Source organism: Elaeis guineensis, chromosome 1 (assembly GCF_000442705.2).
Source record: "Elaeis guineensis isolate ETL-2024a chromosome 1, EG11, whole genome shotgun sequence".
Lineage (NCBI taxonomy): Eukaryota > Viridiplantae > Streptophyta > Magnoliopsida > Arecales > Arecaceae > Elaeis > Elaeis guineensis.
Genome location: NC_025993.2, coordinates 89,681,348 through 89,707,559, shown reverse-complemented (window position 1 = coordinate 89,707,559; position 26,212 = coordinate 89,681,348). Strand labels below are relative to the sequence as shown.

Genomic DNA, 26,212 nt, shown 5'->3' with positions numbered 1-26,212 from the left:
TGAATTTTAGGCAGAAGTGATATTTATGAATGTGTAACATTTTTTTTTCATTACATTAACAAATTATTCACTTTTGTGGTATCTATTGAAACATATCAGGATATTTAAGGCACTAACAAATAAATACATATATTCATTCCTCAATAAAAACTATTTACATAATGACCCCAAAAGTTTTTAGTAGATACACCCTAAAAGTTATCTTAACCAACACATGGACCCCAAAAATTTCAAGATATTACATTTTTTTTCCTCTCCTACTGGCTATATCTACGGACTGAACTACTTCACATTCTCTTCTCCAGTATTCCACTTCAGTACCAATAGTGTGTCAGCGAATACTCATGAAGTAAATAAATACCATGCCAAATACTTCTTTCGCCTTTTGTCGATACGAAGCTCAACCTCCAGGTTTTTTTTTTTGGATAGATATCTCTTGAATGTGGTGGTGGTGGGGGATCATATCATTGAAAAAAATGCACATCATCTTCTTCTTTCCTGCATCAAGAAATTGAAGAAATGGATGGCTTATGAGTGACGAAAAATCTTAAAAAGATGAGGAAGCCCGTACCTCAAAAATGGAGTAGCCAAAGAACCTTCGGCTAGGATTAGCCATGGTCTTTGAGGTCCTTGTGGATGCCCTCAACCCACAATTACAACACCATCGAGGTTTGGCTGGAATGTGGGATGGAGACATGGCTACTACCAATTGAAGTCAATATGGTCCAGATTCTCCTTCCTCCCTTCGATCTATGCTCTTCTTTTTACCTTTGTATGGTCTCTCTTTTTTCAGGACTATCGATTATCGAAGCCCTTCCCACCTCCTTCTTTGCCACTTGTATTTATAATGAATGAGGAATAAAGTACGGCTAAGAAAAAGGAAGGATGATGGTCACGTGTATGTGTATGTCACATGACTCCTTTTTTCCTCCACTCCACTTCGCGCCAAAATCATGAAAATCTGGGAAGGATACTTATGGTAGTTTATAAAGTTAATCTCTTAGTTGATCCTCACATCATAATGCAGTCCAACGGAGACTGATAGCCGGGGCTATTTGCAACATTTAGAAAATTTTAGGGGATATTTGAAATTTTTTTTTTTACGATCTAAATATAAAAAGTTCAAATTTTAAAGAATATTTCTATAAATTTTCTCTAAAAAAAAGTTAATTCTAATTTATTCATAGATTTTGTGATTTATTTGTACATCATTCACAACTACTCCATCCAAATTCTTTCTAAACTTTTGGCAACAAAGATTAAACATCAAGTTATACCAAAAAAAAAAGATTAAACATGAAGTCCTGTCCTAACTTGCCATTGGGTGCAACGGCCGATAGACGAACACTTGTCGCTTTCCCGTGACGGACAACACACTACTTGCATGTTGGTCGCTCCCTCCCTCGCGCGCTCAAGAAATTAGACCAGAAGCCGAGCTTGAGATCATGGGGTTTTCCGTGATCCTGCAACCCCACAACGCCTCCATCCTCTCTCCCGTCTTTTCCTTCCATTATTCCGCGAACCGCCCCCACCATGGCCGCCTCTCGCCGGCTATACTCTCGGATTTAAGAACCCAACGGCTAGTTTCGATCCCCTTCCACCCTCCAAGCCGTGGGCCCATCAAGAAATCCCCACGAAGGCGCTATAACTCCGCCGTCCGTGCTTCCGCGGAGGAAACCCCAGCCAAGGCCCTGCGGAGGATCGTGGAGTCCCCCGGGATACATCAAGGCCCTGCGTGCTTCGATGCCCTCAGTGCCAAGCTGGTCCAGAGAGCTGGCTTCCAGTTCTGTTTCATGAGCGGTAGGTGCTTGTTCTCAGGTCTCACCGAAGCAGGGCTTTTTCACTTAATTCATTGCATAATAGTTGGCAGCTTAGTTTGGAACATGGCCTTCTGAGGTATAGTTTTCCTCAATATAAAGATCTATTGGTTCCCCAATATTGCTGTCTTTATTCTTAGGACTTTTTCTCACATCCTCAATTTAGTAATAGCTGATGTAATTATCTTTTCGTAAAAACAAGAGCACGATTTGTCATGGTGGTATCTTTTCGTAAAAACAAGAGCACGATTTGTCGTGGTGGCTCTTTTTGTTATTAGCTACTTTCAAGCCCTTTGAAGTCTGAACTGGAAGTTATGTTCTGCTATATTGGACATTGTCCTTTAATCATCACTTAAGTGACCTGACCTAACAAAGGCCCTATGGTTCAGCTTATGCTTAGAACTATTTAAATTTGTTCAAAAATCAGGAAAATGATATTTCTAATTATAATTCTGATTATCTTCAGGGTTTTCAGTATCTGCTGCTCGGCTGGGGTTGCCAGATGTGGGTCTTATTTCCTATGGTGAAATGGTAGATCAGGGATACCAAATTACCCAAGCTGTGTCGATTCCTGTGATTGGAGATGGAGACAATGGCTATGGGAATCACATGAATGTCAAAAGAACAGTCAAAGGTTTTATTAAAGCTGGTTTTGCAGGGATAATTCTTGAAGATCAGGTAAATATTCCATGCAGAGTTTTGATGAGGAACTTGCTTCATGATGGCATTTACACCTGATTCTTTTAAGAGATTAGTTAAGTTCTAAAGCTTCAAAAAAACAAGGAATTATGGCATTCCAGATAGACACTTACACTTCACAGAGACAGAAGTGGAAAATGAATTCGACATGGTAGGGGAAATAAGACTTTGTTTCCACAGGGTTGTTTTTCATTCTAGAAAGGTAGTCCAAGCTTCAAACCATGTTCTCAAATTGAACATCCTGCAAATCATGACAAAATTTAATTGCACTAGACATTATGAGTTCTTCTGAATATTTAATACAATGAAAGCTTTGGTTGGTGTGGCTTTTATTGCTTCTTATGCAGTTTTATTTTTATTTGGTAGTATTCTACCTTTCTATTTCCATAAGTAGTCACTTATATGTAGACAGCCTTCTAGTGTGCACCTAAAATCCTTACTGGCTCATATGATCATCCAGTTCTTTTGCTTCATCTTTTGATAGTTGCTGTTGTAAAGGTATCACCAAAAGCATGCGGCCATACTCTAGGACGGAAAGTGGTCTCAAGGGAGGAGTCTGTGATGCGCATAAAGGCGGCTATTGATGCACGAAAGGAAAGTGGCTCTGACATTGTGATTGTGGCACGAACTGATTCTCGCCAAGCAGTATCTTTCGAGGAATCACTATGGCGATCACGAGCCTTTGCTGATGCTGGAGCAGATGTTCTCTTTATTGATGCGCTTGCTTCAAGAGAGGAGATGAAGGCATTTTGCGAGATTACCCCTTTGCTTCCAAAAATGGTAATCTTTGTTTGCATGTAAGCTGATTAACCTTTTAATAGAAACGGAAACCCGGTGGTGATAACAAAATTAAAATGTGTGCATCTGTATGTTCATTGCATGATAATATGCTCAGAATTTTTATCTTTCAAAACACAAGGCACATATTTTTAGAAATGTAGCAATCATGAATATTTAAAAGCTAAGGTTCACCAAGGACTTTCCAGCTTTCCATCTGTGTAAGATTGCTGTGCTTCAACTTGTCTGTAGCCTGGAGGAAATATGGATGTCTCATGTCTTCTGTGAAGGTAATCAGCCTGCAGAGTAAGTGGCCAATTCTGGAGCTACCTCCACTGTTGAGCCTGTCTACTGGAGTTCTTCTTTTCCAGCTAATCTGATCCAGCTGGTGGATGCGCAGAAGAGAGGGGAAAAAAATGAAAATGAAAAGCTGAAGATCTGATATGGGCTTAAGATATGCTATTTTTAGCATAATCTTAACCAATTCAGTTTTTTCCACTAGCAGTCCTAAGTTTTGATGTGTCAGCTTTGCACTCAATTTTCTTTGTTCTAACTGTCAATTCTTGTTCTCTATTTCATAGTTTGCCTTTTCTCATATGACTACTGTTGAGCTTGATATCAACCGTTAATCATTCACTTGGCAATCGAGCAAGTTTAAATAGTCCATAGATACTGTGCCATGTCTCTAATACATAATGTACCAATATTTTATTAGCATGCGACACAAATAATATATTTGTATTCTGCATGTCAGCCCGTATCAGTGCATGGTGCTTATGTATTTCTTCCATACATTTGTACGGGTCATTACATAGTGATATTGGTTGTACCCTGTTCTCCAATTTAGGCATGTGCTTGGCCATATACTCTAGATGGTTTAGAACTCTTCCATGTTGTTTTTTTCCTTATTCTTTTGTCATGAGAATTTAAGGGAATTAATAGATTGGACATGCTGGCCTAGTAGAAAATTCAGCAACCCACATCAAGCCAAAGCTTAAAAATCAAGAAAAGCTCAATCATGTGGACTGTTGAAGATTGACATATTCAATTTCCCTTTTCACTGAATCAAGATTCGCATCTTGGTATCGGATCTTGTACTAGTAACGTCTTGATACAGTGTTGGTATGCTTAATACGGGCATATGTTCGGCATACCAATACTTAGTACGCTCTCTATACTGTGTATTGGTTCAATACTAACATGATATGGTAAGCTCAGTATGCACCGGTACTGAATTGTATAGCATACCATGCTTTGAATATTGGAGTTTTTATTTTCAGTTTTAGTGCCATGTTTTTTGTACAGCTGAAATCAGAAGATATAATCTTAAGTTGGGAGGTGTTGATTAGTCCAATGACTTGGTGCTTAAGTTACAATACTATGTCATCAATGAATCAGTTGTGGGCCCTATTGAAGGACCAGCCAATAGGAAACTAGATGAAAGAGAGGAGTAAAGAAACATATGTGCTTTTTATCTCCCATAGGTGTTTAGGTGCCCTTCACCTGTCCCTTTTGTCCCACAGTATGTGGGAGGCTAGCAGCCAACTACTTAAAATGATGACTCTGAGGTTTGTTATACCTTGTTCGCTCAGTTACTTTTAGTTCTTATGTTGTTGTAGAAACACGATTGCTTGCATTGAGTTTTTTTTCTGCTTGATGAGCATCCCTTTTTTTCTCCTCTAAAGCATCAGTTAGCCCTTCTTTTTCTTTTTCCCTTTCTTCTACTCCCTTCTCACTCCGTCCAGAGGAGCTATTGCTGATCAGATATGAAATGAAAATCTGCCATAAAACCTTAAAAGCAGTACAATCTACAAAGGTGCTACATGATAACCCATTTATATGAGCTTACATTGTATTATCATTGCATCACTTCTGTTGGTAGTGCATGCCAAGTGCCGGCAAGACAAGTGTAGTGCACGGGTCCCTGACCAGCACAAGCATGATACATGATAAGCTGCTCCTTGTTTGAGAGCCATATAAATGAATGCTCACAAATATAATGTATATAAAAGACCTGAATTCACTATAACATCTTGAACTTCTTTGTACATGTTAATGATGTGATATAAATAAGCCTTATTTTCTAAATTTTGTTAATATTTAGCTTGAATTGTGAAGATATCAAAGAGAAGCTGATTCTGGCTGTGAGGAGGTTGATGTGACAAAAATATGAGTCGGAGAATAAAGTGGTGATGAGAACTTAATTTGCAATACGTTGAGAATAGATGTAATTAACTTCTCATTTTCAGTGGATAATCAATCCCATATAGATATACAAAAGGATGATCTTCTTAAGAGATCGAATCTCATGTAAATCTCATAAAATAAGAGATAAGATCAAATCCCATGTAAATCCTATAAAATAAGGGATAAGATCAAATCCCATCAAATAAGGGATAATTAAATATGGTTACAATGAATAAGGAAAGAGAAGAAGAATAGTGAACTATACAAATATTCTACAATTAAATGAGAGATTTTAGAAAATTCTCAACACTCTCCCTTAAGCGGTGAGTGGATGTCTTCCATTCCCAGCTTGCTAATAATTTTTTGAAATCTTATTGTAGGTAGGCCTTTGATTAGACTATCAGCCAACTGATTCTCTGATGGCATATATAAGATACTAATCAATTCACTGTCCAACTTTTTTATGAAGTGTCTGTCTATTTTAATATGCTTGGTTCGATCATGCTGAATCGGATTATGTGCAATATTAATTATAGACTTGTTGTCACAGTATAGCTTCATCGTTTCCTCTCTCTTGATCTTTAAGTCATCTATGATTATATTGACCCACAATAGTTCACAAATCCCCTGAGCTATGGCTCTGAACTCAGCCTTGGCACTAGACCTTGCTACCACATTTTGTTTTTTACTCCAAGTTACCAGATTACCTCCTAGAAACGTGCAGTATTCAGATGTTGATATTCTGTCAACTTGTGATCCAGCATAATCAGCATTAGTATTGGACTCAAGAGTAAGCTCTCATCTTTTCTGAAATAAGATTCTCTTATCTGATGTAGCTTTAAGATAGTGGAGGATTCTGTAAATTGCTTGCAAGTGTTCTTCTTTTGGATCATGCATAAACTGGCTAACTACACTCATAGAGTAGGCTATGTCTGGTCTAGTATGTGAGAAATAAATTAATCTCTCTATGAGTCTCTGATATGCCCCCTTATCAATTGAGCTATCCTCTTCAGTTTTTCCTGTCCTATGATTCTAATCAATAGACATATTTGCTGCTTTGCTGTAAAGATTTTTGATTTCTTTAAGAAGGTCTAGTACATATTTTCATTGAGCAATAAATATATCCCTTTTTGAGTGAGCCACATCAATGCCTAGGAAGTATTTCAGTTTTTCGAGTTCTTTGATCTCAAATTCTTGAGCCAATCTTTTTCTAAGAGATTCTCTTTCAGCTGCATCATTTTCTGTCACAGTAATATCATTCACATGCACTAGTAAGGCTGTAACTTCATCTTTATCTGAGTGTTTTATAAATAACGTGTGGTCTCTCTAGCTTTGTTCGTACCTCATTCTCAACATTGCTTTTGTAAATCTCCCAAACTATGCTCTAGGAGATTGTTTTAAACCGTATAAAGTCTTTTTCAAACGGCAAATTTTATCAACTTCAAAATCTCCATCAAATCCGAGAGGTGGCTCTATAAAGATCTTTTCTTCCAAATCTCTATAAAGGAATGCATTCTTCACATCAAATTGCTGCAAATCCCAATCAAACGTAGCAGCAAGAGATAATAGAATTCTTATAGTATTCATCTTTGCTACTGGTGCGAAAGTTTTCTGGTTGTCTACTTCATAGGTTTGTGTATACCCCTTTGCAACTAATCTTGTCTTGTATCTCTCAAGAGACTTATTTGCTTTATATTTTAAAGTGTAAATCCATTTGCATCCAATTGGTTTTTTTTTTTTGGCCTAGTCACAATCTTCCAAGTCTTATTCTTTTCTATTGCAGTCATTTTCTCTTTCATGGTTTGTACCCAATTCTTGTTCTTTAATGCCTCTTGTATGGTTTTAGGGATATCAATTGAGTCTAGGATAGTAAGAACACTTTTATGTTGTGAAGAAAGACGATGAAGGGAGACAAACTATAAAATTGGATAGAGTGGATGTTGAGTGCACTTTCTGATGGCCTTTCTTAAGGCAATTGAGAAATCTAGATCTTGAGAAATAGGCTCTTCAGGAACAGATTCATTAAGAATAGAATTAGTAAGAGAAATTGATTTACCTGACTCTTGTTCATCCGGATTGGAGTCTTGGGTCTGTATTGGTCCAGAAATCATCTTTTTTCTCTTTGAATACTGTAGTAATTCAGATTGCTTTTGTTGCTGATTTTCAGTGTCTCGTCTCGGCTCATACGAGGATGGTTCATGTGGAGGAGGCATCTCGTATGAGCATGGATCATGTGGAGGAGGCATGGGCTGTAGACTTTCGAGATTATCAAAGACAACCTATTTCGAGCCGTCCTTAGGCTTCTCCCCCTGAAGAGAGGAATGGGGTTTGGAAAAATAAAATTGATTCTTATTAAAGATGATATCCATGGATACAAACATTTTCTGGATAGGAGGATGATAACACTTATACCCTTTTTGTGTATTGGAATAGCTCATGAAAACACATTTTAGAGCTATAGGATCAAGCTTTTCCCAATGTTGTTTATAAACATGGACATAGGAGATACATCCAAAGATGCGAATAGGAAGATTATTCGGGTAATGAAGCTCAGATTGAAAGGTAGATAATAGGTGAATGGGAGACTGATTACCAAGGGCACATGAAGGGACTCTATCAATCAGAAAAGTTGCTGTAAGGATTGCATCTCCCTAAAGAAATTTCGGGACGTTAGAATGGAAAAGAAGCACACTAGTGATATTAGAAGATGTCGGTTGTTTCTCTCTGCTATCCCATTTTGTTAAGGCATGTCAACACAGGAGGATTTGTGAATGATTCCTTCTTTGTGAAAGAAGGAAGTAAGAGTAAAATTAAAATAATCTCGAGCATTATTAGAATGAATCCTTTGTCTAGATACCCCGAATTGTGTCTTTTCATTTGGTGGAAAGATGGAATTATATGGCTAACCTTAGATTTTTTCTTCATAAGATATATCCACGTAGTCCTAGTATAGTCATCAATGAATGACACAAAGCAGTTTGCCCTGATACAAGTAGGAATTCTAGATGGACTCTAAATATCTGTATATATAAGAAGGTTTGGAAGATTTATTAATACTTAAAGGGAATGACACACGATGATGTTTAATAAATTCATAAGTGTTACAATGAAAGCTTTGAATATCAACATTATTGAACAATAAAGAAAATATATTTTTCAGCAAAAGGAAGGGTGGATGGACAAGACGAAGATGCTGAATCCAAATTTCAAATTTATTAGAAGAGAAAGGATGACCAGAATTGGACGATGTGCAGGAGAGAGTGAACCGGTTTGTAGGAGTGGAAGAATTACTGACAGCGTCAAGATAGTAAAGACCATTCCGTTCCTTAGTGGGTCCAATCGTCCTCCTCGTGACTTTGTCCTGAAAGATGCAATGGGTATCAAAAAATGTGATATAATAATTTAAATTTTTGGTGAGCTAATGAATGGAGATTAGATTAGTCGATAATTTTGGAATATAATATATTTTTTAAATGAAAGGAAGGGGCTAAGAAAATTTGACCTTAGCCTGCTATGATAATAGGAAAATCATTAGCTATGGTAATTGTTTGATTTACTGGGCATGGTTTATAGGTCTCAAATCGAGATTGGCTATGGGTCATATGATCCATTGCTCCCGAGTCAAGTATCTAGGAGGAGGAATGAGGTAATGTATTGGCATTAAGAGAATTAGAAACAAGGCACTTACTAGATTGAGCCAATAAACATGAACCAGATGAAGTAGACAGAGAGTTTAAAAAATTTTGTAATTTCTCAACCTCCTCTTTGTTGAATTACCAAAATTCAGCTTCTTCAGATTTTTTAGGTATAGATCCTTTGAGAAAATTTTTCACCAACTATGATCGTTGAAGATAATTCTTCCCATCAAGATGATAGGAAGAGTTCATGGCCTGCAATTCACCATTTAAAATGGGTTGAGTTGTCCCAAAGATGGGTTCGGAAGGGTTGGACGCCGTGGCCTCAGAAACTTCAGATATGTTGACTAGGTGAAGGGATCAAATAACAGCAACAATAGCGAGACTAACTGACAATAGGAGTGCAGTCAGATTTGGCCGGCAGAGAAAAGCTGCGAACAACGACGACTTCTGTGATGAAGGCAGGGAACGATGAAGATGTCTGCGATGAAGGCAGGCGGGGTTGACTCTGAAGATGTTTGCGATGAAAATAGACAAGGTTGACAGCAATGGGACCAACAGCGATGAAGGCTGTGGACTTCAGTGATGAAGACAGATAGAAAAAGAAGAAGCAGTGGCGGAAAAATAGGCCCTATGGAAAGAGCTTTGATATCATGAGAAAAAATGTAATTAACTTCATATTTTCAGTGGGTAATCAATCCCATATAAATATACAAAAGGATGATCTTCTTAAGAGATCGAATCCTGTGTAAATCCCATGAAATAAGGGATAAAATCAAATCTTGTGTAAATCCTATGAACTAAAGGATAAGATCAAATCCCATCAAATAAGGGATACTTAAATATGGTTATAGTGAATAAGGAAAGAGAGGAAGAAGAGGGAACTATACAAATATCCTACAATTAGATGAGAGATTTTAGGGAATTCTCAACATATGTCATCATAAATATAGTGTTGAAAGTTGAATTGACAAAAGAAATATTGCAATTGTTAGTCACCAATAGAATAAAAGCTAAGGGTCATACCATAGTGCCATTATAAGCTATATGCTCCATAGGTCAGTGCACAGACGTCTTGTGAGCTCCCATCTATAAATTAATTTTTTTGGAGTTCTTGAATGAACATTTTGAGAAGAGGAAAAAAAAAAAGACTGCTCCTAAATGTGGAAACAATAAGGTGTATAATAGTTTGATGCAGGACTAGGGTGGTCAATCTTTTGGCACAAAAATATGCTGAATCAGCTTAGAGAAAGATTCTTCTCCCACCATTACTGTAACTATTACATTAAAACTTATTGGGCTTGGCACAAGTTGGAGCCTTAATTTTAAGGACAATGGACTCAAAGAAACCGGCAGACAACCATCAAAAGTCGGGCATCAAACATATGACAATTCTATATTTTAGTTTAGACTTTGGTGTTGGTTTGAAACTCTCAAAAATAACAAAAAAAGAGGTCAGACTATTTTAAAGCATTTCTCCCTCCATGAGTGGATCTGGGTATAGGTTGGTTGAGTTTGTCTTCCAGGTTATTTCTAGCTTATGTTTGTTGAGAACCAGATTTGTTGCAATCAAAAGGTCTTAATGACCTAATCTGTCTTTCTTAGTTTCTTATTTGAAAAGGAACAACAGCCATTGGGCAATAACTCAAACAGCAATCAAACCAAGTCCTTAAAGCATTACAAACAAAACAGGCAGAGAATGGAATTAGAAAGGGAGAAAGATAGAAGAATAAGTGATAAAAAAGGAGAGTAGTGCATGGATGTAACTAACAAATTGTGTCCCCTTTCCTTATTGTAAAAGCAGAGATACTACCTAGGCTGACTAAGTATCCCTAGGTGGCCGCTGATGTTATTGGGCCTACAAAGTGGTCAGCCAAATTAACCGTCACCCAAATAAAGATAGCATAAGTTATTTCTATCCAATAAACTGGGAACAGGTAATATTTAGTGATCCAAACATGATACTTACAGATGGTTACTGATCTGCTCAATCTAGTGAATAAAGTTTTACCATGCTAGCTTGAAATAAATGTTAACTTACTGATTGACCTCAAAAGCTTAAGCTGATAGAGCAAGGATCAACAATGTTATATTGGGACACTCATGCAGCTCAGACCACACACGTGGAGGGGCAACAATGGCTGAAATAAGTCAAGGTAACAACCACAAGGACTAGAATAAGTCCAGATAATAACTAGACTAATGTAATAAATACCTGTCATAGAGTGAATTCAAAATCATGACCTTCGGCAAACCTGAACTCCGATACCATATTAACTTATTAATTGATTCTAAAAGCTTTAGCCGATAGGAAAAGGTTGACAATGTTTTATCTCGCATACAATAAATTATATGAATCTAGAGTCCTGCATGTGTCGATGAACTTAAGGTGAAAGATAGTGGAGTTGCAGGGGTTGGGCAGCCCATGGCCAAGAGTCTTTCAAAGAGATGCTGGCTTCATGTGGAGAAATCTGACAGAAAATCATCAAAAGATTAAAGGAAAGAAGGTGGGGAGGGAAGAGGATGGAGAAAGGGAGAAAGAGGCCTTAGAGTCCAGCGCTCTTGGATCTCCGACTGTATATAAAGGAGATTTCTATTGTTTGACAGCCTCTTTGAAGATATGCTCAAATTGATCTTCAGATTCAGTTATGAAATCCCAATCTACTTACTCCTAAGTGTCAAACAAAAATGATACTTTGCTATCATATGCTATGTTCTTCATGAAAGGTCTGGTGTATTAGCATTGAAATTCACAACCTACTTAATTAAAAAATATTTTCACTAAGTAGCTAATTTTGAAGCCTATTTCCTACATAAAAGATCTCAGTAACAGTAACCAGTAAGCATTCTGGTCTGTCAGCTTGTATTCTGACTTGGCAATTGACCTTGCCAAAACGTTCCTGTAAATTTCCTTTCCTTTTCCAGTTAATCGTGCCCATAAAAAAGTTGTAATATCCGGTAATAGGCTTCTGATGTTATGGTGATATAGCACTATCACTGTTGGAGTAACTTACAGTATTTAGATGTCTGTTACTTTAGTATGTGGGGCTTTTACCAAAAACCCTCTTATATTATTTCAGAGTACGGAAGTTATTGCTTTGCAGTGAGGACCATAAGCGATGCCCAATTTGAAACCACACTCACTGAAAGGTGAGTTGTAGCTTAGCGCTTATGGGATAAGCAATCTGTTTGACAAGTCTTTTATTCCTCTTCAGAGTTCAAATCTTAGAACTTATTGAATACTCCGAGTTTAGCTCTTATGCATCCAATTTTGATCAGTAAGTTAGTGGCATACTTGATGTCGATCTGATCTGGCAGATGGAACCCATGATCAGCAGGGATCCAAAACAGATAAGAGATCTAAAAAAAAAATCTGAAATCCAAAGAATTTTCAGATTCCTGAGTAGCAAAAGTTCATGGGAAGAAGGACTTGCAATGCCAGATATCAAAACAGATCTTTTTGTTGCATCTGTGGAAACTAGGGTTTTGGCAGGTCTATGGATAGAATTTGACCATTTTTAACTCACTCCTAGGTTTCAGCTTGACTGTTACAATTTCTTCAATGATCTCAGTTATGTTTCCTTTTGAAAAGAAACTTATATATTTCTTTTTCTGTATCGTGCATTGCTAGTATCTCCTGGTGAATATCTTGTTTGAATTTATTAGACCAGAAAAAAATTAATATGAAAACTGTTAAGATATTCTCATTGTTTAAGTATTTTTATTATGTTGTGCAGGCCAACATGCTTGAAGGTGGAGGTAAAACTCCCATTTTGAATCCTATTGAATTGGAGGAACTTGGGTTTAAAATTGTGAGCTATCCACTGTCCTTAATTGGAGTTTCAATCCGAGCAATGGAGGTCTGTCCCTTCAATCTATGCTTAATTTTTTGTTCCCAGAATTTGATTAGAATTAGAAATTGATTAGATCCAAAATAGAATGAGGCAATGCTATATAGCTTGCAAATTCATGGTAGTGCTGTTCTCATTATTCTTCATTTTTACACATTTAGATTTACACTCTTTTTTATATACTAAAATTTGATAATTCCTGCTGTTCTCATCATTCTTCATTTTTACACATTTAGATGTACACTATTTTTATGTACTAAAATTTTATAATTCCTCTTTTATTATTTTTTTTGGTTCTTGTTGCTTCTGTTTTGGTTTTAGTTTTACCAGTAGCTCAGAAGAAAAATGTGATTTATTGGTTGGCTTTTAGCATTTTGTTTTGTTTTTATGTATTCTTGGTAAGCACTTCTGAATGACGTCTGGATACAAGTTTTATCCAGATTTTCCATTTCGAGCAGTGTGGAAAACCTATATCAATTTTAACTTAATAACATTAGTTTAATGTAGCTAGAGTTTTTATATTCAGTGACTAGGAGCTAAACAAACTCGTTTGTTTAAACTGAGAGTTCTATTTTGTGTTAGATTTGGTTTACTCTAGTGAAGCAAGCATAAAGCCCAGTCCAGCTGTGAAATTACTTTTGGAGAGTTTCTTTTCATCCATTTAAGTAGTATTCTTTCCATGAATGGCTGAAGCTAATGGCCCATGGGTGGTTGGATTATGCATGCCTTGTTCCTGATCATGCAGCTTGGGCTTATTTAATGTATGATGTAGAGTATCTAAAATCTTGGATACCTGAATTATTAACTGTAAAGAGTGTTGTGTGGAAGAAGACTAATTGGTTCCCTTGACTGTTTAAATCCTCTGAGTAAAAGTATTTCTTTTCCACTTCTTTTTTCCTAAATAAACTTCTTCATGTTAACTTATCTGGACATTCGTTTGGAAATGTATCAATGAATCCATGGGTCCCTTGGTGAAATAGACATTTTTCCATAGCTTTTACAATATCACTTTTCTTCATGTGTGAAAAAACGCTCGTGATATTGCTGTGATACTGATAACAAGGGTTGGAATGCGGAAGGAGTGATTTTGTTGGATCCGTACTTGAATGGGATGTAAAGCTTTTGATAAATTAAATTTACTGATGGGAGTATCAAGATATTTTGACAGGTCCGTGTAATGGAACTCTAGTAAATATACTGTTATTTTTTATCTATTAACATGCAGGAGATGATGTCCTTGAAATTCCATATGCCCCCATACTTTTCTTCTCCATGATGATATAACATATCTTTTCTGACTTGGGAAACTAGAAGTCAGACTGCCTAGAATGCAAATAAGCCAAAAGAGACTTCCTGGTATCTTTATTTTCTGGGGTAACAGATACTTCAATGGTTTGGTAGGACTAGTTTTAGGATCTGGTTTGTGATAAAGTCTGTCACTATGACTCCATTGATTTGGAATAACTCCCTAGCGCTGTGCATGTTTTTCAGAATAGCAAGGAAGATTTACCCATTTCCTTCAAGATTTTGATGGATGATTCTCTCCCTCTGATTTTTATTATGTAAAATACCCGGTATATGTTGAAAAATAAACAACTTTTCGTTTCTAGGATGCACTTGTTGCCATAAAAGGTGGTCGTGTACCTTCTCCTGGGAGCTTGCCATCTTTTGAAGAAATCAAGGATGCACTGGGTTTCAATGAATATTATGAAGAAGAAAAGCGATACAGTATCCCTCCTCCTCAACCATCATACAGAAGAGGTGAGTGCTAGAACTCTCATGTGCCGACTTTCTAAATCTGTTAACCTGTGCTCTTTTCAAATATAGGTTATTCTCCTGCTACCAGTACAAGGCCAACAACTCAAGAATATCCTGAACAGAGAGAAGACAGGCCAAGTGATCCTGTTGTTGAAGTGCTAACTCCATACGTGTATGACAACTTCAGTTCAGGTGATTCAAGAGGTCGTATGTCTGGAATATGGTCCCGTACACTGAGATTGAAAATCACTGGAAGGAATGGACTTGAAAAGCTTGACGTCAGAATTCCTGTAAGCTTTTTCTTACCTTCTCATAAGTGAGAAAAAACAGAGCACTTGCTTGAATGCCTTAGCCTTCTTTGGCTTCTGAGTGACATGTAATGTTTTCTTGCTTTCAACTCATCCATTTAATTATGCTCCAGATCCATGCATGAAACTCTTATATTTAGATTACATTTTCCATCCATTATTTGGTATCAAAGTGAATTTGCTAATTATGTATGACTCGTTCTTCATTTTCAATTTATGAAAATGACATGATGACATGGCATAGTCTTACAGACTGCAGCATTAAGCTTAAAAAAGGATATTTATTTCTGGCCTGATTGTCTTCCTAAACCATGGAGGTGACAGAATTGGCTTTTTGTCCACGTACCTCATGTGAAAAATTCCAACATAGATAGGAGGAAATGTAGAAGATAATTTTTTTTTTTTTGGTTAATAATGACTTGCTATAGCATTGCCTTGATGATAATGATAAATTCAGAGCTACATCTAAGGAGATCATTCAAGATCTTAAGGAATCATGTGATCTAAATAGAAATTTAAAGAGACTTCAAAATGCCACAATAAGGTTTCTCGCCATGAAGCAGCCATTGATGATACACCCATCTTAGAAGCCTCTAAATCTTGCAGATATGTTGGATTAAAATATATCCAATCAGCATGTTTCTTTTAATGCAATCTATGAGGACTATTTTCTCAAAGGCATTGTCCGTATCCATGTGCATGTTTTCTAGTGTATCCTTTGGTTTTTGAGGGTGAGCCTTGATATCTTATGGCCTAGAGGTCGCAGGTTCGAAACACGAAAACAACCTTGCTGTATATGGAGGTAAGGCTGTGCACATATGACTCTCCCCAAATGCTGCAAAGGCAAGGGACTCGTGCGATGGGCCACTGTTATACATTGTCCATGTATCCATATGCATAGACTTGCCTGTAGTCATGCAGGCATGATAGGTTCCTGAATGCTCTTTTCTAAAGAATGCAGTAGTTATATGTCAAAACAATCCTAAAACTAAACAAATTAATATCAGTTCATCTATATGCAATCATAACTGACATCCTTGTCATCTTAACTGACAGAAACTGCATAAATCTGTCCAATCTCCATCATGAGCATTCATTAAAGTAATTTCATGCTTGGTGCAAGGAGGCATGTGATTAATTTTTTTAGAACAATTGATGATGTACTGTTTTACAACAGGCCGGGTTCTTAGAAGGAATGTCAAGAATAATACCAGGTATCATAATGTTGACCCAGCACCGTTCCTGAAGGACATAATTTTTGGAAATGCCAGAACTTGATCATGATATTTCTGTTCAACAGGCTTGGGAGGTGTTAATATCATGGAAATGTTAGAGGATGCCTCTGTAGAGGTGGATGATGGCCCACAAAGTGGGAAGATACTGCTGGATTTTAATGATGCAATGGGAGATAGGATTCAGGTGTTCGTTGAATGAGCAGAACTTACGAACTAAAGTTCTGGTCCTCAGCTTGCTGTGGATATTTCCTTCGGATCACCATAAAAGTTAGTATGATGTAAAAGACAGCAGCTATGCTTCGCTGCTGACAGCACATTAATTGTCACATGTTAACCTTATGAGCGGCCATATGATCCTGCCAAGATATGATGCCAATTTTATTAAATGCGCATGGGGAAGGGAGGGGAATCACATGTTTACCTGGTAAACGTTTATGGAGATTGTTGTACAATCGACAACAGATGAATGAGAAATTTTGTGATTCTCCATCAGACATCACGGTTAAATGAAGCTATGTTGTTCACTTCATCCTTATTTTCTTTCTTTTGATTAAGATCATCATTCATCGATGAATCTATAGAATAGCTAGGGGAAATATCCATAGAAGTGCTAAAACTAAGAGGTGCTTAATGTCTGCTTTTATATAATTTTTTTACAGTAAAATGAGGTACATCTGTGCTTTTCAAGCTGTTGTATGCTGAATTAGATGATGCTATTTACTTCCTTTTTTTCTCAAAAAAATCTTGATTGATGCCATTTTCAGATTGTTTTTTCATTAATTTGACCATTCAGATATGAGTGAGACAAAGTGGCAATTAAATGCCAAGTTGTTCTAGGTGCTCCCTAATGAAGTATTCATAACAAATATGTGACTTATACAGTCATTTTAAGGGTGACTTGTCGAGATGGAGCAAATAGCATGATTAGTCATATACTTGTAAACCATGTACAACATATAGGGTTTTTATGCTGCGGGCACCCCATTTTTGGATGTTGTCTGCTGCGTTCCTAAAGTCTGGATCATCACCCACAGCATGCACACTGCACATGGCCTTTATTTTGCCCATCTTGGGCACTCTGACTTCACAGTTTTGGTGTCTAAATCCTCTGATGCCGATGTCTTGGGCATGCGATTAATTTTTTTTAGAACAATCGATGATTTGCTGTTTTAGGTTGCTCAGGAGGCACCGATGTAATCTGCCAAAAGTTTTTGATGAGAAATTGATCATCTCCAAGAAATATTATCTGTAATTATAGTATTTTCTGATGGTGAAATGGATGAGGCCTGTTTGAAGTGGAATGATGCGTTCGATGGAAAATTCTTGGGGGTGGGGGGGGGGGCGCGGTTTGGGTGTGGGGGTGGGGTGCTTTTTCCCTGGTAGTGACTGGAGATTGAAGCTCATATGGAAGTTAAAGCATGACTTCAAATCCTAGCATTATCCGATGGCCTTTTTTTAATCTTTAAATTTGATTAAAAGAAAGACAAGGATTTGGTCTTATAGGAGGGTCCATGGGTAGTGACAGTTCAATTTTAGGCTTTGGGAGAGCGGAAATGTTTAGACCAGGAAAAGATTGAATCTGCTATGCATCTATGTGGGTTAGACGACTTGATTTGCTTATGGAACCGTGGGATGAAAAGAAAATTATGAGGATTGCCGCTGCAACAGGTTGTCCTCTGTATTTAAGTTTGAGTGCACAGGTTTCGCAAGGGTTTATGTGATGTGGCATAACTAAATCCATCTATCCATGCGTTAAGAATATAGCTAAAGGAAGAAATGTGTGGTAGTCTTTCTCATACAAGGATTTAGCTGAGTTATGCTACAGATGTGGTTATCTTGGTCACTTTTAAGACTGCTGTCTACATGATGTCAAGAAGGTATCTACTTGGAAAAACCATTTTATGGCCTTTGGATCTTGGCATCTAGAGTTCCAATTTCAGTTGGTTCTATGAATAAGCCTTAGTTAAAAGATTCCACTCGACCAAACAAACAAAATGGATCTATTTGTAAATAAATAAGTTGTTAGTCATAGAATATTATTCCTGTCAAACAAGAACCTCATGAAATAACAAAGAAAGATTCGAAGAATTTTGCCATCTTTTTGACAAAGTAAATACAAATATTACTTTAGTTGACTCTTCTACTACTATTTCTAGTTCTAGAGTCGGTGATTGGAACCTAGTAGCCAGAGTTGCTAAGAGAACTAATATTTCTAATCACACGAAAAAGTCCTCTCATGGTGGTTTATTTGCAGGCACTTCGAAGTTTAGCCTTTAATATCTCAACAGGAGGCAGTACTGAGGCCATGTCTTTCCCTATGGATGTTTCTAACACAAATTTCCAAATGGGAGTGGATGTGGCTTATTGAGGGTTAAAGGAAAAACCTAAAAGTTCTCTTTCTAGAAGTATTAGTCTTTCAATTTTAACTGGAAATCATATGATCTTATCTTGCCCAAAGGTATTGATAGTTGAGGAAACTTAGCGGGATCATCATTTTAAGGTAAAAAAAATCCAAATCAGCCTCTTTTTGTATTTCCTTCAATAACATCTCTTTCTTCGAGTGGTTTAGGTCAAAAGCAAATGACAACAAAGTGTTCTAAGAATGCTGCCCTCAATCATGATGGTTGTTTGTTTGGATTTGTTTCTAAGCTTGCTAGTTCTTCACAACAACCATCCTTCAAAGGTTGAAGCGCACTGTAAATAGGAAGGAGGATTCCTCATTGTTTAGTCAAGCAGATGGCAGAGGAGATCAGATCAAAGTAAGGTGATATAAGAAAGTTAGCAAAATGGATGGATAATGTTATGGGATCTTCTCTAGGTGGAGAGTTGTTGCTTCCACTATCAAACTTGGATGTTTCTCAATGATTGTCCTCTATTGGAATTGTAGGGGCCAGCAAACGCTTAATCTATAGCTATATTAAGTAGGTGATGAGAATCTATGAACTAGATATTTATTATTTTTAGAGATCAGATCGTCAGAAGAGGCTACGCATAAAGTGCATCTCTTTGTCAGATATGGAGGATGTTTTTTATTTCTTCAGTAGCTTTATCTGTTGGTATATTAATAATTTGGAAAAAGCTATTGGGCAGCATTGATTTTTGTTCTAACAATAAACAAATTGGATATTGTTTAATTAGTATTGATGACTCTCCTTCACAGATTCAGGGGGTAGTTTATGCAAATATAAAAGGTTTCAAAAGAAAAAGCTCATGGTAGTTAGCGTCTGAGGATGGATGTAATCAATTCTTCTGGAACATTTAATTGCATTCTTTCTTTCTAGTATAGATAAAAGGGGAGGGGCAAGTTTGATGTAGGCTAAAATCAAGCCATGTCCAAAAATAGTTTAATCGAGATATAACCCTACTAATGAAGAACCATGCACTATCAGAACCCAATTAATGGCATATCAGTAACCATCGAAAGGCATCTAATGATAATCTCGGACCATCAAAAAGCTTCAGCCTTTACTTCGACATGATCTCCCAGTCCAAAAAAATTGATCATGGATCTAGTCATAATTAGTTGATCTAGTGGTGCTATAACTGGTGTCTGAAGGATTCCAATGACAGATAGGTTACCATTGGAAAAAGAATTCTTTTATAAGGCTGGGAGCAACAAGATCATCTAGTTTAGATATCTCAAGAGTCGTTCTTTTTGTAGTTTGAGGGTTCTCAAACATCATGAGTTATTCTTTTTGTACCTTGAGGGTTCCCAAATGTCTCTAACTCGATAAGGGAGCCTAAAGCCTATAAATATCCTCTCTTATACTCAGTTTTGATCATTGGAAATTTAATAAAACTTCTCTTTTACTAGGTGCACTCTGGTATTCTCTTTTTATATGGTAGATTTTTCATGACCCTAGCTAATAGATTATGAAAAATGACAACCTTGACTAGTTGGTGAAATCCTCAGTCGTGAGCATCTCAGGGGCATCAATGGGTCGAGTCTTGGATGATAATAAGGCTCTCTTGATAGTGAGACAAAAAAAAAAAAAAAAAACTAGTAGTTCTCTTTTCTTTCGTTTAGTTTATAAATTTTATTTCCTTTAACATTGATATATATTTTCATAATTATAGGATTAATTTTATTTTCCTTATATTACTTGCCCTCAGTCTTTTGTTGAATAACTGTAAAGCTTGCGCCAGGCCCTGAGGCCTTCATTAAACTTATGTAGAAGATAGGGAGAGTTAGGAGGTCGGATTGATATGGGATGTTAGGGCTTGGCCTATACCTGGTGTATCAGTAGATAGGAATAGGACATGATCTGGGTAAGTTTAGATAGAGGCTTGACGCTGTTTCTTCGTTGGAAATGTTCCCGGAGTCTCATTTGTCATACTTGCCGAAGAATATTACAGGCCATTGCTCATTATTCTCCAACAAATTTGTGAGGAAAGTTGATCTCTTCAGATTTGAAAGATTTTTGTTCGCTGATGACGGGAGTTAAAAAGTTGTTAAGAGGGCACAGACATGCAATCCCTTGGTGTCCAAATTCTATTTACTTAAATTGGTGGGAGCAGGTAAATAAGGAATTTGCGAGTAATATATTCAGAAAAGCATATATTTTGGAATTTAAGATTTTACAAGTAGTTGAAGCTAATGAAGGTGGTTTGAATTAGGAGGGTGATCTCAGATTGCTTGCCCTGATCAAAAATTATAACAATAATCTAAGGTAACAAGAACTATTCTCGAAGTAGAAAACATGGATGCTTTTGTTAAGAGATGGCGATGCAAGCATAGTTTTTATCATATATATATATAGATATATATATAGATCTATTACACTTAGATTAAGAAGGAATAGAGTACTTAAAGTGCGACTGGTTGATGGAACAATGACCCAGAATCATTATGAAATCAGGAACTATTTTACAGACAGTTCAGTTTTAAGTGCAAATAGAATGTAGATGTTTCTATCAATCCCTTTTGAGTTGCCTTCTATTCCAAATGGAGTTTAAAAACAAATGATATTGAATTTTTAATGTCAGCCGTAACTGAAGATGAAATGAGAGGGGTATTGAAGTCTATGGCTTTAGAAGAAGTTTCCAGTCTCCAATGGTTCCTCTCCACTATTTTCAGGTCTTTTTGGCCTGTTTTAAAGTCTTCATGTATGCCCTATCTTGCTAGTTGCTGGAAGTCATGGTTTTCATTTCCCAAAATTTTAGTTTTCGTTTCCTTTCTTCTTTTTATTCCGGAGCTCGGTCTCTCACTTTTTGTACCAGCAGAATAATAAGCCATCAATCCAGGGAATTCTAAATAATTCTCCATGCAACATTAGCGTTCTTTATCGCTTTGATACATGAAAAATTGCCATTTCCAAAGATCCATGTGTTTTTCACTTCAAGAGAGTAAAAGAATTGTTCTCTTTCAATGTGTGTGTGTGCGTATATATACACATATAGAGAGAGAGAGAGAAGGAACTCAAGAAGAAGTGAGCACCCACAAATTGTTGTTATATATTTTGGTATTTGAGTTTGTTCCTACGTATGCTTAGTTCTTGTCAACCTATAAAGCAAGGATCATATCTGTTGAGTGCACTTTCCTAGGGATGGCAAAATTAACCCGACCCGATGGGTATACATCCTACCCGAACCCGGTCAAACCCGAAAAATAGGGTTTGACTGGGTTTGGGTTCGAGTTTGGGTAAAACCCGAAAACTATAGTACGGGTATGGGTAGTGCTATTTTCTACCCGAACCCGACCCGAACCTATGGATATGGGTAATATCCGAATCCATATCCGAATATATATACATACATATATATATATATATATATATATATATATATATACATATATATATATATATATACATATATATATATATATATACATATATATATATATATATACATATATATATATATATATATATATATACATATATATATACATATATACATATCCGAATATATATATACATATACATATATACATATCCGAATATATATATACATATATACATATCCGAATATATATATATATATATACATATACATATATATATATATATATATATATATACACATATATACACACACACACATATACACACACACACATATATATGATCTCTCTCTCTTTCTCTCTCTCTCTCTATATATATATAATTATATATATGTATGTATGTATATGTATGCATGCATATATGTATGCATGTATGTATGTGTGTGTGTGTTAGAAGTGTGTATGTGCGTATGTATGGATGTATGTATATATAATTGGTAATTCTATTTTTGATTGATAGTATGCATAAAATTATTTTACTTTTTTTTTTTGTATAGAATGGATGGGTATGGGTTGGGTATGGGGCGGGTATGGATTGGGTATGGGGAAATGGGTTACCCACGGGTATCCCCGAATCCGTTGGGTATGGGGATGGGTATCTCTTTTCTTACCCGATTGGGTATCGGGTAGGGTTTGGGTATAGGGTATTAAGTTCGGGTTTGGGGATGGGTAGTATACTATCCGACCCAAACCCTACCCATTGCCATCCCTACACTTTCTCGAGTGAAACTTGACCGTTCTAAGAAACTTGCATCAAAAATTTGTTTGGCTTAATTCTTCCAAAACAAACATATGGAAAATACATCTAGGAACATGAGGGGAGCCACCAAGGAGACTTTATTATGAATGTGAGAAGCAATAGAGAACTCCTGATCATAATTCATTTCCTTGTGGCCCTTATTGATGGTTCATGCGTTTTTCATGTGGGTTGGTAATCTTTCTTATTTCACATCAAAAAATGACAAATTCTACTTAAGACTTGTTGGGATATTCCAACAAAATCGAGCTGAAAATCGTATAGAAACCGGACTTCTTAGTTCATCTAGCTTGCATTTTTTAAGTGCCCGTCCAAACCTAGTTTAGATTCTAGTCTTGGAACCAAAAAAAAAAGACCTAAAAGATTTCCATTTTTTTCCCCATAGAATTTGGGTTGGATGGAGTTTTTTTTTTTTTTAATCTTGGTAAACAGTTGGATGGAGTTTGGATGATATAGGATCATGCTTAAATGAATGGTCCAGTCCATGAATCTTACAAAATTTTCAGTCCGATTCTCTAAAAATAGCCAAACAAATCCTTGGGAGGAAAAAAAAACTTGATCTTGATTTTGGACCACCTAAATTTTAATTCCAATAGTTCCTGGTTATTTCTAGCTATAGCCATAGCAAACATTGATGCAATGTATCCTTTTTGGCTCATAAGCATCAGCACATGTAGCCTCAATTTTTAATAGAGAAAATGGAGAGTAAAAACTCCACCAGCATCATTCACAAAGCCTGGATTTGGTTAAGGATTAGATGATTGTGGAGTTGCTTTCGTAATAATGGGTGGGAAATTTCTGTACTGGATATTGTCGAATGCTAAGGAAACATTTCATTAAAGATGAGATGGCTTCCATGAAAACCTGTGTGACTCTAACCCATGATATCAATGACTTTACCATGCGGCTTTCCACCTCATACCGCAGCTAGGCTAACATGTCAGTTGTCTCCTTTTTGATAGATATGCCATCATAGGCTAACATTTTTAGCTCAGATTATTATGTCTAAGTGAAAGTTTTAGATGACATAAGATTGCTAATACCAAAACAAGAGATTAACGTACCTAATAATTTTTTGGTTCCAGATAACTTGCTTCCTTTAAAAAGAGCCATCAAACTATATATTAGACTTTACTTCTACCAAAAAACCAATAAACTATTAGACTTTATTTCTACCAAAAAAAAAAAAACTATTAGACTTTATCCCCTTCTGGAGGTAGGGTCCAATGACGACTGCCTGTAGAAGTGATCATGACATATTTTGTAACTTGCCAGATAATTTTCTTTTCTCCCTTCAGTGTAATGGTGCCAAGTCATCTGAAATTTCATTATAAATGAAACTAACATATACTCCATGTCATAGGTGAAATATGTTTTTCTTTTTTTTAAAAACAAAACAATTTCAATAGTCAAATTTTTATGGTATATTAAATAATAAATTTTAATGATTACTAAGCATTAACCCTTGTTGTTAATATCGGCATCATTACCACCGATATTCGCATGATGAAAAAACTTGTGCATGGCTTGAGCCTTCGTGTAGTAATTCCAATTATTAATATCGGCATCACTAAAATTGACCCCATGCAATGTGGAGGATATGATTTTTTTTTCTAATTATTTTTGAGATGCAATAACACAGTATACTAAATTATAATAAATAAAAAAATTTAATAGTCAAATTTTTATCATATATTAAGCAATAAATTTTAATGATGGAAAAAATTCATTGAGATCTGCATCATTAATGCAGATATTTATGTGATGAATAGAGAGTTTGAACAAATTGACCCTCTATTTTAGATACATATAATAGATATTAGATGAGATGAAAAGACTTCCAAAAAAATATTTCAAGGTTAATACACATATGTAGTTATGTGATTGTCAAGATTGTAGCATATGCACATAATTCTTGATATTCACATTTTGTATTTGAATGGATTAATCACGTCGAAAATCAAGAACTATTTGGGGCTTTTTAATTTCCTGAACTTCAATTTAGTGTAATTAGATCATTAAACTACTAATTTTTTTCAATTTGGATCCTAGCTGTGAATTCCATTTTGCTGCGTGATGGATTGGTCACATGCTATTACGTGGCTTATTAAAAGTCTCTAATCGGTACTTCTTTTGACTAACATAGAAAAAAAGCTATGAAATTCTTCCTCCCTCCTCCCTTTTTCTCCTTTCTATTGATAAGGGTTTCACTTCCTAATTCTATCTCTCTTTCTCATTTAGCAACTACAGACCCACGATGACTGACCGTGGGGTGAGCTGTGAGAGTGAGAAAAGAGAAGAGAGTTGGAAGAGCAATATGACATTCATAATAGTCCAAGCCTGCCCATCTCCAAGCCCATAATCTAGTCTTTTATCATATGACTATCTTTATCAAAGGAAAAAGAAGGGATTAAGAAGCAAAAGACTATTTTTTTATAGTATTCTTGATCCCTACAAACTAAAATCCTTCCTTCTTCTCACCCAAAATATAAGCAATGGAATCAAGAAGTCAAGAAATAGGGAAGAAATATGACAATGGTTCCAATCTGTTACCTGGGGCTTCTGGAAGCTGATTTTTTTTTTTTAACTTGACAGCCTATATGACAATATTTAGAGCATAGGATGTAGTAACTCACTACAAATATCCCTCTGTGTGTGTGTGTGTGTGTGTGGAGATAAGAGAGGCCAAAAGAGCCACCTATGATTTTTATTCTACAAAAACAATTTATAGGTCAATACAGAGACTTCCTAAACTGCTATCTCAATTTGACAGACAACCACTTGTAAGGGATGCAACCATGGTGAGGCTAACCATTCTAGAGAGCGTTATATTTGAAGGAAAATGTCACCAAGCAACTACAAACACTCTAGAAGGTAGAGGCCCTTTCACTGGACTTACATTCTCCAAGCTGAAAGAAAGGGACTGTGTAGCACCCTACATCTTAAAACACTTCAAAATTCCAACCAAAGTTTTCCAATAAATTCAGCGCTGAGCATCAATTTCCAATTCCAGTACATAGGATGAAAATCCTTAAAAAGCAGATCCAAGAAAATCTCATACCTTGTTACCAAAGGAAAATACCATCAAGGAGAGTCAGGATCTGGACTAGAATAGAAGTTAAAATCCTAACCGAAAAAAAACGAAAATGGGGGACAAAAATTTATCCATATTAGCATCTTCTGCCATATTAAGAAGTATATTACATGACCACTCCATCACGACAACAAAATAGTATTCATAGTCAAGATTTAAATTGAAAAAAATTAAAAATTTGATAATCTGACTATGCTAAATCAAAACTCACGAGAAAATTAAAAGCTCCTAATACTTCAATTTTTTTTGCATGGTTAATTCTCTTTAAATTTATGATATATAGATATTATATTGGCTTAGGTGGTAAAA

The 26,212-nt window shown here is 36.2% G+C and overlaps 1 protein-coding gene across 2 annotated transcripts; it reads left to right on the top strand.

Annotated features, from left to right (window-relative positions):
- The first annotated feature begins 1,325 nt into the window (after positions 1-1,325).
- Positions 1,326-16,796, top strand: LOC105038136 (uncharacterized). Of its 2 annotated transcripts, XM_010913844.4 has the most exons (8): positions 1,329-1,800; positions 2,284-2,495; positions 3,015-3,296; positions 12,853-12,975; positions 14,577-14,727; positions 14,794-15,014; positions 16,210-16,246; positions 16,333-16,796. In XM_010913844.4, exons 1-8 carry the CDS (start codon positions 1,446-1,448, stop codon positions 16,464-16,466), a joined length of 1,515 nt encoding a protein of 504 aa, XP_010912146.1. In that variant the 5' UTR covers positions 1,329-1,445; the 3' UTR covers positions 16,467-16,796. The 2 variants fall into 2 exon arrangements, with proteins under 2 accessions (XP_073112133.1, XP_010912146.1); XM_073256032.1 differs by lacking the exon at positions 16,333-16,796 and having other exon boundaries at positions 1,326-1,800; positions 16,089-16,213.
- The last annotated feature ends 9,416 nt before the right edge of the window (positions 16,797-26,212 follow it).

Excerpts from the sequence above, each read along its gene's own strand:
- LOC105038136 (XM_010913844.4), top strand. The coding sequence starts at position 1,446 with ATGGGGTTTTCCGTGATCCTGCAACCCCACAACGCCTCCATCCTCTCT. Across the intron at positions 1,801-2,283 it reads CCAGTTCTGTTTCATGAGCG|GGTTTTCAGTATCTGCTGCT; the intron begins GTAGGTGCTTGT and ends GATTATCTTCAG. Across the intron at positions 14,728-14,793 it reads TCAACCATCATACAGAAGAG|GTTATTCTCCTGCTACCAGT; the intron begins GTGAGTGCTAGA and ends TTTCAAATATAG.